Source organism: Caloenas nicobarica, chromosome 6 (genome assembly GCF_036013445.1).
Source record: "Caloenas nicobarica isolate bCalNic1 chromosome 6, bCalNic1.hap1, whole genome shotgun sequence".
NCBI classification, from domain to species: Eukaryota; Metazoa; Chordata; class Aves; order Columbiformes; family Columbidae; genus Caloenas; species Caloenas nicobarica.
This window is the reverse complement of record NC_088250.1, coordinates 5,047,997-5,063,272: the sequence shown is the minus strand read 5'-3', so window position 1 is coordinate 5,063,272 and position 15,276 is coordinate 5,047,997. Positions and strand designations below refer to the sequence as shown.

The 15,276-nt window shown below is 35.2% G+C and overlaps 1 protein-coding gene across 2 annotated transcripts in view; it reads right to left on the bottom strand.

Annotated features, from left to right (window-relative positions):
* Nucleotides 1-15,276, bottom strand: part of ADAM23 (ADAM metallopeptidase domain 23) — a 72,032-nt gene that overhangs the window by 28,929 nt on the left and 27,827 nt on the right. For both annotated transcript variants that reach the window (XM_065637132.1, XM_065637133.1), the window contains exons 7-15: nucleotides 15,041-15,113; nucleotides 14,445-14,518; nucleotides 13,449-13,514; nucleotides 10,735-10,806; nucleotides 7,879-8,045; nucleotides 5,892-5,976; nucleotides 5,073-5,163; nucleotides 3,516-3,564; nucleotides 1,636-1,735 (exon numbers count right to left, since the gene is read on the bottom strand). In XM_065637132.1, coding sequence (XP_065493204.1) covers nucleotides 1,636-1,735; nucleotides 3,516-3,564; nucleotides 5,073-5,163; nucleotides 5,892-5,976; nucleotides 7,879-8,045; nucleotides 10,735-10,806; nucleotides 13,449-13,514; nucleotides 14,445-14,518; nucleotides 15,041-15,113 — 777 coding nt within the window. The remainder of the gene's footprint in view (nucleotides 1-1,635; nucleotides 1,736-3,515; nucleotides 3,565-5,072; nucleotides 5,164-5,891; nucleotides 5,977-7,878; nucleotides 8,046-10,734; nucleotides 10,807-13,448; nucleotides 13,515-14,444; nucleotides 14,519-15,040; nucleotides 15,114-15,276) is intronic.

The following is a 15,276-nucleotide window of genomic DNA, read 5'->3' as shown; positions in this document are numbered from 1 at the left end:
TCTGCAGTACTTGGAAGGGGAGGAATCATAATGCCTAATCAAAAAGAAAGAAAATATTTTACTTACCTTGCATAAACCACATATGTAATCAATAGTGTCTAAAATTTTGGGTGCCAGAAGCAAAACTACGCTGAAGCAATTAATATCGTTATGTATCCTTCTTCACTAGCAATGTCAACATGACTCAGAAAACTGACATTTCTTTTTTCTCCGTAAGTCACTGTTACTACTGCACTTCAGTGGAAACCGCTAGATCTCTTATTCTGAACCTGAAAGTCAGTTCTCCATCAAACAGACCTGGTTATCTCACTTGTAGCTTGCAGGAAAACAAAAAGGGAGAAGAACACATAAACATTTCCTACAGCATTAATCAGGAACCATCGAATGTCCGTATACTTGCCAGACCATAACCAAAAGGTGATAATTAAAAGTGACATCATGGTGACTGCTTAATACAACTATGTTTTATTTACCTAAAGATTCAATATGCTATTTTCTACCTTACCTCCCAACATCCAAATAACAGGACTCAAAACATTTAAGTTAAAGTACTTTGGGGAAAAAAAAAAAGCTGTGAAACACTGACACATATAACATATAAAGTTAATGCAGTCATTCTCCTGGGAGCATTTTCACAGAAATAAACCAGGTTTTTATTCTGTATACAGTCAATTTGATTAAATTCATTCACATTACCTTGCCAGACAACCATCATCAGAAAACGAAGCTGTATTTTTCTTTTTCTCTACTTACTCTTTTCTGTAAGAATTCTTACATTCTTATTCTATAAGCAAAGATTGCTACCCTGGGAAAAGAATAAAAAACTCTCTAACAAGCAAAATTTTTTTTTAGTTAATTGTGCAATATGGTGGCCCTACCAAAAGATACAGAACAATAAACAGAACAGCCTAATAGTCTCATGTGGTATTAAATTCTACAAGGACAGCAAGTTTGACACCATTATTGAATAGAATATTAATACTTCAGATTGATCTTACTTTTTGCAAAAAGAGCCACATGGAATATTTTTATACTACTCAGCTTTAGAAGGATGTCGTGCTAATATTGCCTTAGAAAAAATTATGACCTTGAGAACTTTTTAGGCAAAAAAGCAATGGGTGGTACAAGTGAACAGTTATAAATGACAGAGTTCACTAGGTGTACATCTGAAATGAGATGGAATTAAGTTAACTTTGAGAACAACCACAACTATCTGTACAAAGTAAGGTATTGATTTCTAATTCCTAGTGTGGTAATTGGCATTCTTTTTAGCAACCTCAGGCAAAAAGTCCAAAAAATTGAGTGTATGTGGAGCATGCACTACAACCTCACTTCTGGATTTATTTTGCAGTGCTTCCAGCTTAATAAGTAGTGCATTTATGCTGAATGGGGATGTATCTAGCTGTGAAAAATCAACTGCAATATTTGTCATTATTTGAGCAAGAAGAATTGACAGAAAAGTTGCATTCCTCTTAAGATTCTTTTTAAATGTTACGGGAATGAATAGTCAGCTAATAACAAGCAACCTCAAGAAAATACAAAAACATTTGAATAAATTTCAGAACAGATGGATGTTAGTGAAATTGTTACATTACAATGTTTAGCAGAGGTTCTGACTACCAACATATTTGTTACCTTTGTTGGCCTGTTGAAAAGACAGGCACCTCCCCCACGAAGTAAAAATTCTTTATATTCTGCAATGCTGCATTTGGAGAATTTCCTGGAATGGTATACCCTAAAATGGGAAAGAATTAGCTCAGCAAATGCCCTGAAACACCAACAGTTACTGGAAGGGGGCAGAAGGGTCACAATATTTTTTTAATACTGTAAATCCCAGTTTCTTACAACCACTGTGTGCAACAGTATGTCAGCTGTCTTATTCTCAAACAGTAAAATCAGAACGAAAGAAAAAGCTTTTAAACATTTTGCATTTTTATATTTCGATTATATGGATATACAGTATATGAAACTGTAGTCTTCTAATCTTGTTAATAATGTGCAACCACATTATCATAATAGCTGCTACGCCTCCTCTCAATAGTAGATAGTAGAGAACAGAGCACTGTACTACTATTTGCAGAATGTTTTTCCAGCTTCCAACAATTTTCAGCTCAATTATGTTCTCAGGAAGAGTTATTTTGTCTTATTTAATAATCTTCGTTGTATTTTCTCCCATGAATTTGCCCAGAATCTTTTAGCACCTATAAGATACTATAGCAAGAAGTTTCACAGCTTAATTACAGACTGGTAGAAGAACAATTTCATCCCATTTTTTCTGTCAGCTATTTGCTAGTCTGATGTCAGACCTCCCTAGTTTTTACACTGGAAGAATCAGTAATCATTTGTTACGTCGTTCATGATGTTACAGACTTCTCTGCTATTTCCTCATCTCCGTCTTTTTCCCAGCCTGATGAAAACATACTTTATAAGCCATTTCTCACACAGAAACTTGTCTGATGTTATCAGCCATGTTTTGAGATCTGGGAATGAGAACTATTCACATTATTAAAGACGGGGGTTTGTTCCACAACCTCTTCTGTTGATATTTCCATCCAAGACTGACACTTGCATGAGTTCACCGTGGGAAGGAAGCCAGTATCTGTTCTGATAAATGCCTTTGGATTCCAGAAGCAAACTTACTAAATAATTTTCTGTTGCGTTTATATGGTGGCTGACAATTACAAGTCTACAGGAAAGCTACACAGTAATTCTACTGAAGAACCAATTTCCAAATACAACATGAAGAAACTAAGCTCCTTCTGTCTTATTTATAACTCATTTTCTCTGTGATCTTTGCAATCAAGCTTCTACAGTGAGCAAGAATTCTGACAGTACGTGATTTATAAGACTCAACCCCCTGTGTTTCAGAAGCTGTCCTTTTCTAATCAATTCCTTACAGTATAGAGAAAAGAATTTTTGGCAGTGGGTGAGGGTAGAGGGCAAAGAAACCTGGTTTCCTCCCATACAGCTGTGCTTCCCCCTCAGACTTCACTGACCATTTAATTAAGGATTCTGAGCACCTTCTGAAAGCTTCAGGTTTCTACTTTTGTTCATTGGCACAGAACCAGAGAGATGTGTTCACTCAAAATTAGAATTTTGAAGGAACTAGGGGAAAATGATTAAAATTTAGGAGGAAAATAGAAATATCATATCTCAAAACTGTATTACAACACTTTTTCAACTGCATGTAAACGTATAATTTGATTTGTTTAATGAACAATATGCATTCTTTACTTTTCAATCATTTTAAGTCTAGCAAAGCATTAGTGAATACACTGCATTGCACTTCAAAATACAAGATTTATGAATAATTATCTAAAATGTGAACGGCAAAGGGAATGAATTGCTAAAAATTGAAATTGTTCATCTGTACGTTTGGGTTGTTCCAATTGCTTCTAGATTTTCATCTCTTAGTACTAAAACACATGGACAAAACCCAATGCATAGATAACTATGTCATAATGTAAACTATGAACTCATTGCAGAGCCCTCAATAACTGATAGTTATGACATACCCTGTTTCCTCCATGATGCAACCACCCCAGGATTCAGTGCAGTCACACTCTTCTCAGACAAGACCAAAATACAACAGAAAAGGAAAGCAGTTATAAATATGCTTACAATAAATATAAAGTACTCATGATAAAAATGGACCTTGAGTAATGATACAAAGATTAGATGGTTGCTTGGCTGTACAGATTCTAGACCTAAAGAGGAAACCAGACCACTTGAAGAGATACTAATATATTTAATATAAACGTGGTACTTTCAAATTACCATATGTGCAGTTCACATGATATTGATGATTTAAAATGTTCACATTTCCTCCTCCCTAAAATGTGTACAGAACACCCTGAAGGAGAATTGTTACTGGACAGGCCACATTTTTTCCCTTTGGCATAGAATTATTACCAGTAATGTGTGGATCAGCCAATCGAACATTCATTAGGAAAAGTAGTTGAGTGAAAATGGATTTACAGTTTACTTACAGCTATAGCGTGTAAGTCAAAAGCGACCAAATTCATAAAATAAAAACAAAATATCAACATCTTATGGTAAACCAGGAGTTATAAACTACCCGTAAAAATTATCTACCAAAATAGTAATATTTTCAAGAACAAAAGTTCTGTATTCAAGTTACTACAGCAAATCCATTCTGTTTCTTCACAGAAAATATTCATAGATAATTTATATGGTTATTTCTGCTCCATTCAGGTCTTTCATTAATCTTTCTCTATAAAGGGTATCCAAATAAGAAAACTAAACTATCATTTTTAAACCCCCTATCTTACAGTTTTAAAAGATCCTGATTTCCGAACTGTATGAAGTATGATTTACCCGTAATTAATTAGAAAATATTTTACCAATTTCCAAGTTTACACAATTCAAAAGCAATGCTTTACAAAACAAGATTCCTTGAACTTTTCCACATTTTTTCCTAATTCACAAATTTCTGAAGTGATTCCAAATAAAGTCAGCATTATCTTTCACATTTTTAAAGAAAAATAAAGAGAGAAAGTAGCCAAATTGCCTCCAAGATGCGAGTAGGAAAAAAACAGCAATTTTATTTAGCCCCAAAAAGCACTTTTGCAGCAGCTTTTGTGCCTACTCTCTACATATATTAAGGCCACATCATTCTGACCTTCTGGCTGGGAAACAGCAAGATAACAATTTGAGAAAATGTCACCCTGGACTAGATTACAGCTTCTTACTGTTTCTTCAATTATAAATCAGGTATTTTTGTATTTTAAGAAGTCAATGATAGTTCTATAAGAATTACAGATTTCGTTGTGATAGATAAGCAATTCTGAGTTAAATTAATGGTGTTTCTATCATTATACCTTTGAATGTTGGTTATGATATAGGACATCGCTGAGATAATTGCAAAACGAGTGCTAAACTGGTGGCTCTTATTTTGGTTAACCTCAAATTTTGGTGCATATATTTCCAAAAGCAGCAATCCTTGTTGTACTAGTTACAGCAAGTTTGGTATTTGTTTCAAATATTCCAAAGGCAGAGTTGATCTATGTAGCTAAGGAGGACAAAAGCAGAGTCCACGTCCAGGTACGTACTCGGTTTCCTGGCTGCTGGCTCCCACTGAATTCCCAAGTTCTGAGCAAGACTTTGTGCCAGTTCCTGGGCCATGGCCAAAGGGAGGCCGTACTGCATTTCATGAAAAAAGAAAGAAAATGTAAGTTATTGTAATGAACACTACACCAGCTCATTCATTTCATGAAAAAAGAAAGAAAATGTAAGTTATTGTAATGAACACTACACCAGCTCATTCTGGCTTGCCACATACCTGCTACTTCAGTAATTCACAATTCTATGTGCATATAATGGCAAATAAATACAATGATGTACGTAACAGAAAAAATTCCTCTCTTAACCTGAGTGAATTCCTGGTTAACCTACAGAAAGGATTCTGTTTGATATATATGTAATTTAGTTTTGCATAGTATGATTAACCTATGTTAAAACAGGAGATTTGCATTATTGATTTAACACTGCACTGAGGAAAATAATAATAATTTTTAAAAAACAATATAGTGGGACCAATTTTTTCTGGTTTTAATGTTAAAAAAACCCAGTAAGAATTACATATCGTCAGCACCTTAGAAGATCAAGCCAGTGAGAGGACTCCGAAGGATGTTCAGTGCTATATTTCAAATAGGTCTTATTAAGAGAATAATGCAGACAAGAGAAATGCTTTTTAAAAGAAAAGCACAGTGAGGAGTAGCTTAATGATGATACAGGCAGGTTGGCTGTGAGAATCCTAACTTTTAATATGTAAATTATCTTTAAAGCCCTGAACACTGAAACCATATAAACTCTGAGGTTATCATGTACGGTTTCTACTTTATTTCACTTTAGTCGTGAAAAAATATTACCTCGTTCACTCCTACTCCTCTGGTCACAGAGCAAACCCCTCCAAAGTAACTTAAGCTGCTCCTTTTGTAATGAAACGTCACATTCCTTACAAATAAATAGAGAAAACATAACACACTGACATTCGGCACCAAGAACTTATTGAAAGACCACACTTTTACAGATACTATGTTTCATTGCATGCACATTAATCCTCCTCTAGCATCAAAAGCAACTGCAAGTTTACAAACAGGACACCAACATTTAAAGAGTCGATTAGATACAACCTTTGACAAAAAAAAAAATTATCTTGTAGAATCGGAATCAGTCCAACCCAAAAACAAACCAAGCAGAGAACGCTAGAGTACCAGATTCCTAAGAAAATACAATGTTAACGTTTCCTTTAAAAAGACAACAATATATTCAAATTTATAATCTGTGAGGAAGGAATTCTGTACTGAAATGTATCAGTGTTGAGGATTTTTTAATTATGCTCTTAATCCTATTCTAGTTTCAACTCCAAATGAAAAGACTGAGAAGTACACCTAAAGGGAAAGTAATTTAATACTGCCCTTTAGCCTTCGGATTTTATTCTATAAAATGTCTATAATTGATTATGAATGATAACTATTTTAACTTCATAGGCGTAATAATAAATCTCTACAGCCTTGGACATGTATAGCAAATGACCCTAATATTTGAAAATAAAATCCTTTCACAAGAGCCAAATCAAAGCCCAGATACTCCAAACAGCTATCCATTTATTTTTTCAGAACATTCTGACAGCCATCAGAACTTCCAAATTGCTGATTAACTACACTAAACGCTTAAAGCCAGGTGCTTTACAATAAATGGAACCACAGTGAGGGCTGAGGTTGGCAGGCACTTCTGGAAAGGGTCTAGTTCAATCCCCTTGCTCCAAACAGGCTCAGCTGGAGCACACTGCTTAGGGTCACATTCCATCAGCTTTTGAATATTTTCAAGCATGGACACTCCACAGCCTCTCTGGGCAACCTGCTCCAGCACCTGACCACCCTCACAGCAAAAGGGTTTTTTCGCTACAATTAATGGAATTTTCTGTATGTCACTTTGTGTTTGGTACCTTTCACCATGAAGAGGAGCCTGTTTGGCCACTGTCAAACTCTTCGGCAAGGGGCACAATACATGTGTAAAAGTAATTAAGAGTACACAGCATCAGCACTTCACATATCTCATGAAAAATGCAATTAGCATTGTGTTGCAATGCTTGTGTTAAAGAACAGCTATGCCAGAGGCTGGAGAAAATTCTTCATCCGATATTTTTATCCTCCTCTCCAGAAGATGAATGATAGGAGAATCACATGGAAGACGTTTGTCTCTTCATCATTGTAATATGTCATACTGCTGGGAGAAGGCTTAACATCTTTATGCAGCACAGGGGAACACATTCTTCCTCCTCTTTGCTTACAATGCCATGAAGTAAAAAAAAAAACCCACACAACTTGTGTGTTGATGTTCTGCCTAGTGATGCAAGTGGAATTCCCCCTCAAAATGCATCGTGACTCAGAAAACAATACATTACAGCTCTAAAGGAGGAGGACTTCCATTAACAAATCATCACTGCAGCTACATGTATGAATAAATATAGTACTGGAATGCTCTTGTGGCAACACATAATGCTGTCAGCTCTGCCCTCTCCTGCTGTTTTCTGGGAAATCAGTGCTTAACACACCCCATTAGCAAAGCCAGGTGTCCTTAAGGGCTCATCAGAAGACACTTCAGATATGTGACACAGTCTCCAGGTTGCAAAGACATTAAAATTTCATTACAGATATATATCAACATGACCATGGTATAGACTACACCTATTAAAAATAGACAAATGTGTTAAAAAATAGATTAAGCTTCCTAAGGAAGGCAGGTGTTGATTGATGTAGTGACTACCTAGCAAAAAAGTAAGCAAGAGGAGACAGGTAGACAGAAGAGTATATAAAAGTGTGATAGTCTAAACCATTGTATAACGGTACATACGAGAGCAGGTGCACAGCGTCAGCATGCTGTTTGATGTGGTGCTGTCGATATTTGGAGAAATCATGAAGCATCTGCAGAGGGTCAGGGTGAATATGAATACGATCTCTGTCCGTCCAGGTTTCCACAGCAACCAGAACGACCCTGGTGTTCAGCTGTTCCTTGTATATCTGAGGGCAGAGACAGGACAGGCACAGGAGTAGAACACTGGGTCAAACAGGCACAGTCAGCCAGTCAGAGTCAAGCGGAAGGACAAGAGGGATAAAGCAGGAGGGAAACATGGCAAACAGTTAGCTGGTAATGCCTTGCATTTCCTAAAAGTTACTATTTTGATCAACTTAAATTTTACGTTTTAGAGGGGAAAAACAAACAAACAAAACACCACCACAACTTATTGCTCTTTTTTTGAGCTATTCCCTTTTATTTAAAACTCTCATGTTGTATAAATTCACTACTGAGTTTTGCAGTAAACCTTTACAAAAATGAGTGAAGAAGAAATGTAAAGGTATTCTGGGTGATTTAAAGATAAAGACAAAGAATAGCCAGAGCCAGTTCTTAAGTCAAGATAAATAATTTCTGAGTTCTCCAACATCTCTAAAATGTAATTCACATAATGCTTGATTTTCATTTGGAGTATAATCACTTTATGCTACTCAAGTAATGTGAGAATTAAGTAAGACTATTAAATTTTCTATTAATTTTAATGTGACTGTAGCAATAGACAAGGAAACTACAATCAGGCCCTAATAATTACAAAACAGCTTTAAAATATCCATTTTAACTTTGTGCATGATATTTGGTTCTGAAATGAAACTGCTGCTCTCTTTAGGTTCAGGTCATAAAATGGCAAATTTTATTAACTAAGGTTATTCAGAACTTGCAGATCTACAAAAGATGCACTTGTTACCCACAACAGACAGTTTGCCCATGAAAAGTCTTACATGAGACCCGAAGAACACTTACTGATCATACTGAATTATAATCTAAAAGCACTGGATAATTAATCCATTGGCTGCCTAATGCATAAAAAACCCACAAAAGGCAAGTTATTTGGTCACTTCCATGAGGCACCATATTGAATATATACTTTTATTGTATTTTTTTCCAAATTATACCTACAATACACAACATGAATTGCAAATATCCTCCTGCAGTTATGACAGATATTTATACTGAATAAACTAGCACTGACTAGCATGTTAGTCTTTTCTATCAAGGCAGCATTGTCCTTATAAAAAAGTCAAGACATAGTATTCAGCTTAGGAAAAAAGGCAAGAAATATAGGAGCAAAAGGGAGCAACCAGCTAAGCTCACTTTTATCCAGGAACTTCGAAGGAAAAAGAATATTAATATGCTGCAATTTGAGCGAGACTGGCTGAGGACATACACAGAAAATGGTTAAGGACATGGGAAAAATCAATACAATTAAGCCCCAGAAATTATGTATGGGTGGATCAATAAAGATTTTACTGTGTTTGCCAATGATGCAAATAGGAAGGAAAGAATGGAAAATGGGGCAGAGAACCTGGAAGCTTCTGAAAGCCAATATACTTTTCCCAATAATATTTCAGTAAGAAATACAACCCGCTGCCTATGAACCCAAGGGAAGAACAAGGTAGAAATCCCTGCTCCTCTTCATGCTTTGTTTAAAGAAAAGGCCATTAAGATGTGATTTTGCAAGACCTCTATGAGGGAACTGAATTCTACACTAGAGAGAAGTTGAATGTTTCTGTGTACACACGTACAGCAAATAAAAATGGAAAAACAGAAGGAACAGTCAGAGAAAGGAAAGACAGATTAAATAACTTCTGTTAAAATGTAAAAGAAATATAAAGGAATAATGATCAGATGAGGGAAAAAAAGAAGATACCACCCTTTCTTTGAGAATGTCCAATATAAATTGCAGACGTTTTAATTATTTGTATTTTTATCTGCTCTAGTAACTTTTCTTCAGACTGGCATTTTCAAACCATTACACAAAAACATTCCAAAACGCTTCCAGTATTTAATGTATTATAAACATATTCACCTACATTTTCAAGATATATACAGTATACATAATACTTTATATGTAAGATATTAAGAACAACTACTGTATTGCTTCCTCCAAACTAAACAAACTGTTGACAATGTTTTGCTCTGAATCATATCACACAGTTCTATCGGTATCAATAATGTCACATGGAAAGGGGATTGGAGTCAGAATTTTGCCAGCCACTGTACTCAGCACTACTAGAGAATCTATCCTGTTTTCACTACTAACACAGCTCTGAAGTTATGGAGTCACTACAGGTATATAAAAAAGAGAAAAAAAAAATTACCACAAATCTTACTTTTCATTTAGATGCTTTATGTGAAATTGTTCTAAATTTAGTCACAGATACAAGCGTGGTATCTGTGTCAGTGCCACTCATTTATAAGGCACTACAATGGGATTTTGTTTGTTTTTAAGCTATAAATATGGACTTATAAAGAAGAATCTTTATTCACATTCTCTTTCTCCCAATAAATATGCATCTCCTTTCTGAACTATACTCACAGCTTCAACCACTTGTGGTTACATTTGTGTCACAAATCTAAACTCTATTAAATCACATCCTTAAGCAGTGACAGATACTGAAAACTCCTTCAAGTTTCCAATGTCCTCTGCCAGGGGCAAACTCTGGCAGCTGCAACCTTTGAGAAAAACGCGAAGGATAATTTGGTGGTTTCTTACACATTCACTCCAGGCTATTCTTCTGTCATTTTTATAGCTGCTCATTTTTTTAATCCTAGTATCTGCTCACGGTAACTTTTTAAATACAGCACTAAACTAACAAAGTCAGTGAGACAGTTTTCAGAAGAAACATTGATACTTACAGCATCTACAAGGTTTACCACAGACTTTGCAAAATTGTTTGTGTACGCATTTGAAGAACGGTGCTTTTTGAACTAAAAGGAGAAAAAGTAGAACACAGTGAGAACTGCAATACTTATTACTAATTATTTTTACAGCAAGAAAGGAAAATTAATATTTTAAGAAAGAGTAAGGGAAAAACTATAGACTTAGATGAGCTGTATTACAAATTCTGCTTCCTAATTTCTGCGCATGTCATTACAATCGTTTCATGTCTTTCCTCATCCTGCCCCACAAGTCCCCTCTTTTCCAAGTCAAATTTTCCAAAGGTGATGCTATGGTACCTGAACATGAATCCATGACTTTCAAAAACCGTAAAATTATAAACCAAAATTGCGTTATTAGACAATATGATTTTTGCGGGCAGGAAAAAAAAGTTCCTTTTCTGTGAAATTTTGAAGACACGAAAATGCATAGAACAAAGTGATAAGAAGTCTTCATTAAAAAACTCGTACCAATTTCAACTACTGGTTAAAAGTGACAAAACTCATCACCTCATGAGCAAACATTACCAAGTTCCACGGAAGCGTCAGCAATTCCCACTCCAAAACACAGTACCCAAACTTGCCCAGAAGTGGAAATGTAAAATAATATGCTTTGGAAAATGTTCTTAGTTTTCATGAAAGTATTTAAATACCAAAAGCAATATATAGCATAATGTGTTTATACACAGCTACTAAAACAGAAATTAAGCTGAGTAAGTCAGTAAAATGTGCAACCACCTAAATAAATACATTTAGCTGTGTTTAGTGTCCCAGGAAAGGAAAAATTTGTGAAAATACTTAACACCACAATGGCCAAAGAGGTTTTAAGATACTTCTGCCAACACAGACCCTTGCTGCAGGAGAAATCTGCCCTCTACTGGTAAGCAGAAAACCTTACATTTAGTGAGCTCCTGGACTGGCAGGTTTTGACTTGTAATTGTGAACATTTCCTTAATTATACCCATTTTATTCCTTGAAAATAATTATTATCTGTTTCTGAGTCACTGACAGCCCTGAAGCAAAAAATCTTGAATGCTCGTGATTTAAAGCTCTAACAAATAAAGCCCAAGACACCAGTTAGTGTCTGTAACAAATGTAGTGAACAGGATGGTTGTCCTTTAAGCGTGTCTGGAATAGGAGAGGCCAGAAGAAACAGACATAGAAATCTTCTCTCTTCATAAGCAACACCAACCACAGACCCCAAACAAGACAACAAAATGTCCTTGACTTCAGTGACTGTTCTCTGCCCCTAAACAACTAATTGGAATAGTATCCTAGCAGGTGGCCTTACCATTGAAATTTCTGTCCCTACTCCTTCCACCTGTTCAAATTCCCCCCACAGTGCTGAACTGACACAGATAAGGTTATTTTTGCCCGGACAATTTCTACAATTTATTAAACAGATGAGGGAAGGTTGTATTATCTGTCTATTCAGCACTGGAACAAGTACAAAATACTGCACCCTGTTCTGCTCTCTGCTATTTCTGGCTCTTCAAAACCATCCTGCAGCATTGACAAAAGAGCCTGTAACAACATAACGCATTGGGAACACAAGCAGTAGAGGGAGAGATACAAGGAGCTCTTACAGAAACTTCCAAGTTTATTTTACTTGCACATAAAAGCAGCAGAAACTGTTTTAATAGCAGAATTTATTTTTAAAAAAAGGTCTTGCTCACACAGAAGCTAAGTCATACTAAGAGCTGATGATCCTTATTTGCCTCTTCGTCAATGAACAGCTGAAAAAGCCAAGTGAGACAAGGGCTCAGAACAAGGCACAATCAAGTTGCTTTTAGAGTAACTCACTGTCGGTTGCAGTATATTCTTTGTTACTAGAAAACTTTTAAACCTGCACTGAGTATTTCTCCATAACAGATGTGCTCTAGTTAAAATGTAGCTATTGGCCTCAAATTTATGATGCTTTTCAAAAAGGGTCTATAAAATAGTTGTTTAGGTTTACAAAACTTATTATTCCCCAGGCCCCTCTCTCCTGATTTTTCATAAGGGTAACACACGGACAATTTCATAGCCTTACTTGGCATAATTAGTGAAAGCTGTAAGATTTAAATAACAAATTTCACTTGGTCTGATTATTTCAAGCCATCCCTCAAGACAAAAAGGGGGGAAAAAAAAAAAAAAAAGAAAAGAAGTGAAAGAAGTGTTTGTTTGTGTTTTTTTAAATCAAGACAAACACTTTCTGAATTGAACAAACAACTTCTTTTGCACTTCATTATGAATTCTGTTTATAAGTGTGGAATAGCCAGGAAGAACAATCAGGTAGTTTTGACTATATGCTTTTCTTCATTAAAATTTAAATTAGTAAAACTAAACTCAAAGTAGCAAGTTCTGACCTCTTTCTTTATTACTTTGAGCACAGGATGTAATTTTAGAATGTTTAGCGTGTTTGTTCTGGACATAAATGTTTTGTTGCTTTACTTTGTTGGTTATGGGCATATTAAATTATTGGTATGATACAAACGTGTTTCAGACATTATTTTGAATCTGTAACTGCTGTGGAAAATCCTAGGTAACATTAAGCATTATTAAGTATTATGGCCTATACTGTGTCTTACAGTACAAATGTTGGCAGCTGCTGTTAAATATTTGACCCAAAAGTAGCTGATGCAGCACAGTGCTGTACATCAACCTCCAAATTATAATCAAAAGGAAGATTACTACTGAATTTATATACTTGCCATTTTATGGTCATTGACTATCATGAGTTCCAGATATTTCATTTCTTCAAAGACACCACGAGATACCTGATGGATTGAAGAAATTCTCTGAGAAATCACGAAGTTGTAGTGATTTTAAAAAGTAACTGCAGCTGATCTAATTGAATTACCCATAAATATTACATAGGGCGTGTAAACCTGTAAAGACTGGGTCAGACATTCAACTAGGGTAAATAATCATAGCTCCAGTGACTTAATGAGTTATGATAGACACGACCTGAGAATCTGAGTCACATCATCAAGAATGTTTTGAGTCTATTCTTTTTAGTTCAGCACAGAAGCCACCTCTGCTTCCCTTCTCTCTTACTTCACAAAGGAGAATAATCTCAAACACTAAAAACTCTTGGTCTACTGTACTATTCATCACAGATTTAACGGGGAAGGAAGTTACTAAAAAACAGATGTGCCCTCAAAAAACATGCTGTGGATTGTGCAACTCAGTGAATACAGATTAATCTCCTTTACCTCAGTTATTCCCCTAACTGACACAAATGCATGTGCAGACCATGAGGACTGTCCACTTCTGTTCTATCAATAACCCAGTTCTGGGTGTCCTCATTTGAATTTTTCATTTAATCATGCTACTTAATGAGCCAAATGAAAATAAAGTCAGATATCTACAAAGTAGCAAGACTTCCATTAAAAATTATACTTTATTCTCAAGCAGACGCAAAACTTAACATTCTAAACTCATTTTCGCTACAAAACTTCCATTCAATTGATGTATAGTATTGCTGTCACTTTAAAAAGTTCATGCACTTTTCTCCAAATATTCTATTTTTAAAGACTAATCTTCTTGTTTTATCATTTGATAATTCTATTACGTGACAATATTAAGCTTCCAAAAATATTTGTTTTCTAAAGCCCTTGTTCTCTCAAAAGTAAAAAAAAATCCAGAAATTAGTGGGTTTGGTTGTTTTTATAAATGGTTTTAACTAAAGTCACACTTCTACTCACTGCTCTCTTTCTTCTCTTTCTCCTCAGCCACTGTAGTTCAGACAGAAAGGGCCATTCAGAACTAGATTCAGTCTCTGTACAAATTACAATTTAAGAATTTCATGGCATTATTTTGAACTACTTATGTACACTATCCAAACCAAAAGTAGACTAAGATCACCAAAATTAGAAGAATCTTTGTTATTGAAAAGTTCTTTTTTTAAAATACATGAATGTAAAATACCTAATATCGAAACCCAAGTCATTTAGAAATCTAAAGCTAGAGTTAAAGCATGCAACAGGAGGTAAAGAGATTTTAATCTAGGCTTAGAATATATGCTTTCTGCCATCTTATGTCCTTGATAACATTAATATCACTGATGAAATTAAATGATTTGCAGAAGAAAGCTAAATACAGATCTTCAGGGATGGAAATCTTTCAGCTGCTTTTTTTTTTGACAACTCTAAATTCCACTACAATAATTGTGAAAACAGTCAGGCTAGTATATATTTTTCAAGTTTTTCTAAATAATCAGCAATTTTATATAGACTGTTAGCCTAATATTAAAATTTTTCAAGTTACATATACAATTATTTCCAATATTGAAAAAACATACCAATATCCTGCAACTGCTTGGAGCCTTGTGTTCCGTACGTTCTTTGGATGATATGTGGCCTACTTTTACTTTCCTGAAAAATACGTGACATTTTCTTCCAGTTAATAATGTCAAGTCAATTTTAGGCACCCCTTTCAGTATTTCTCATTATTTTTCCATAAAATGCAAGCAACCATAGTACCAATTTGACATAGTACTAATTTGAAGCAATCTGTTTGCAAATCATAGAGCCTCTC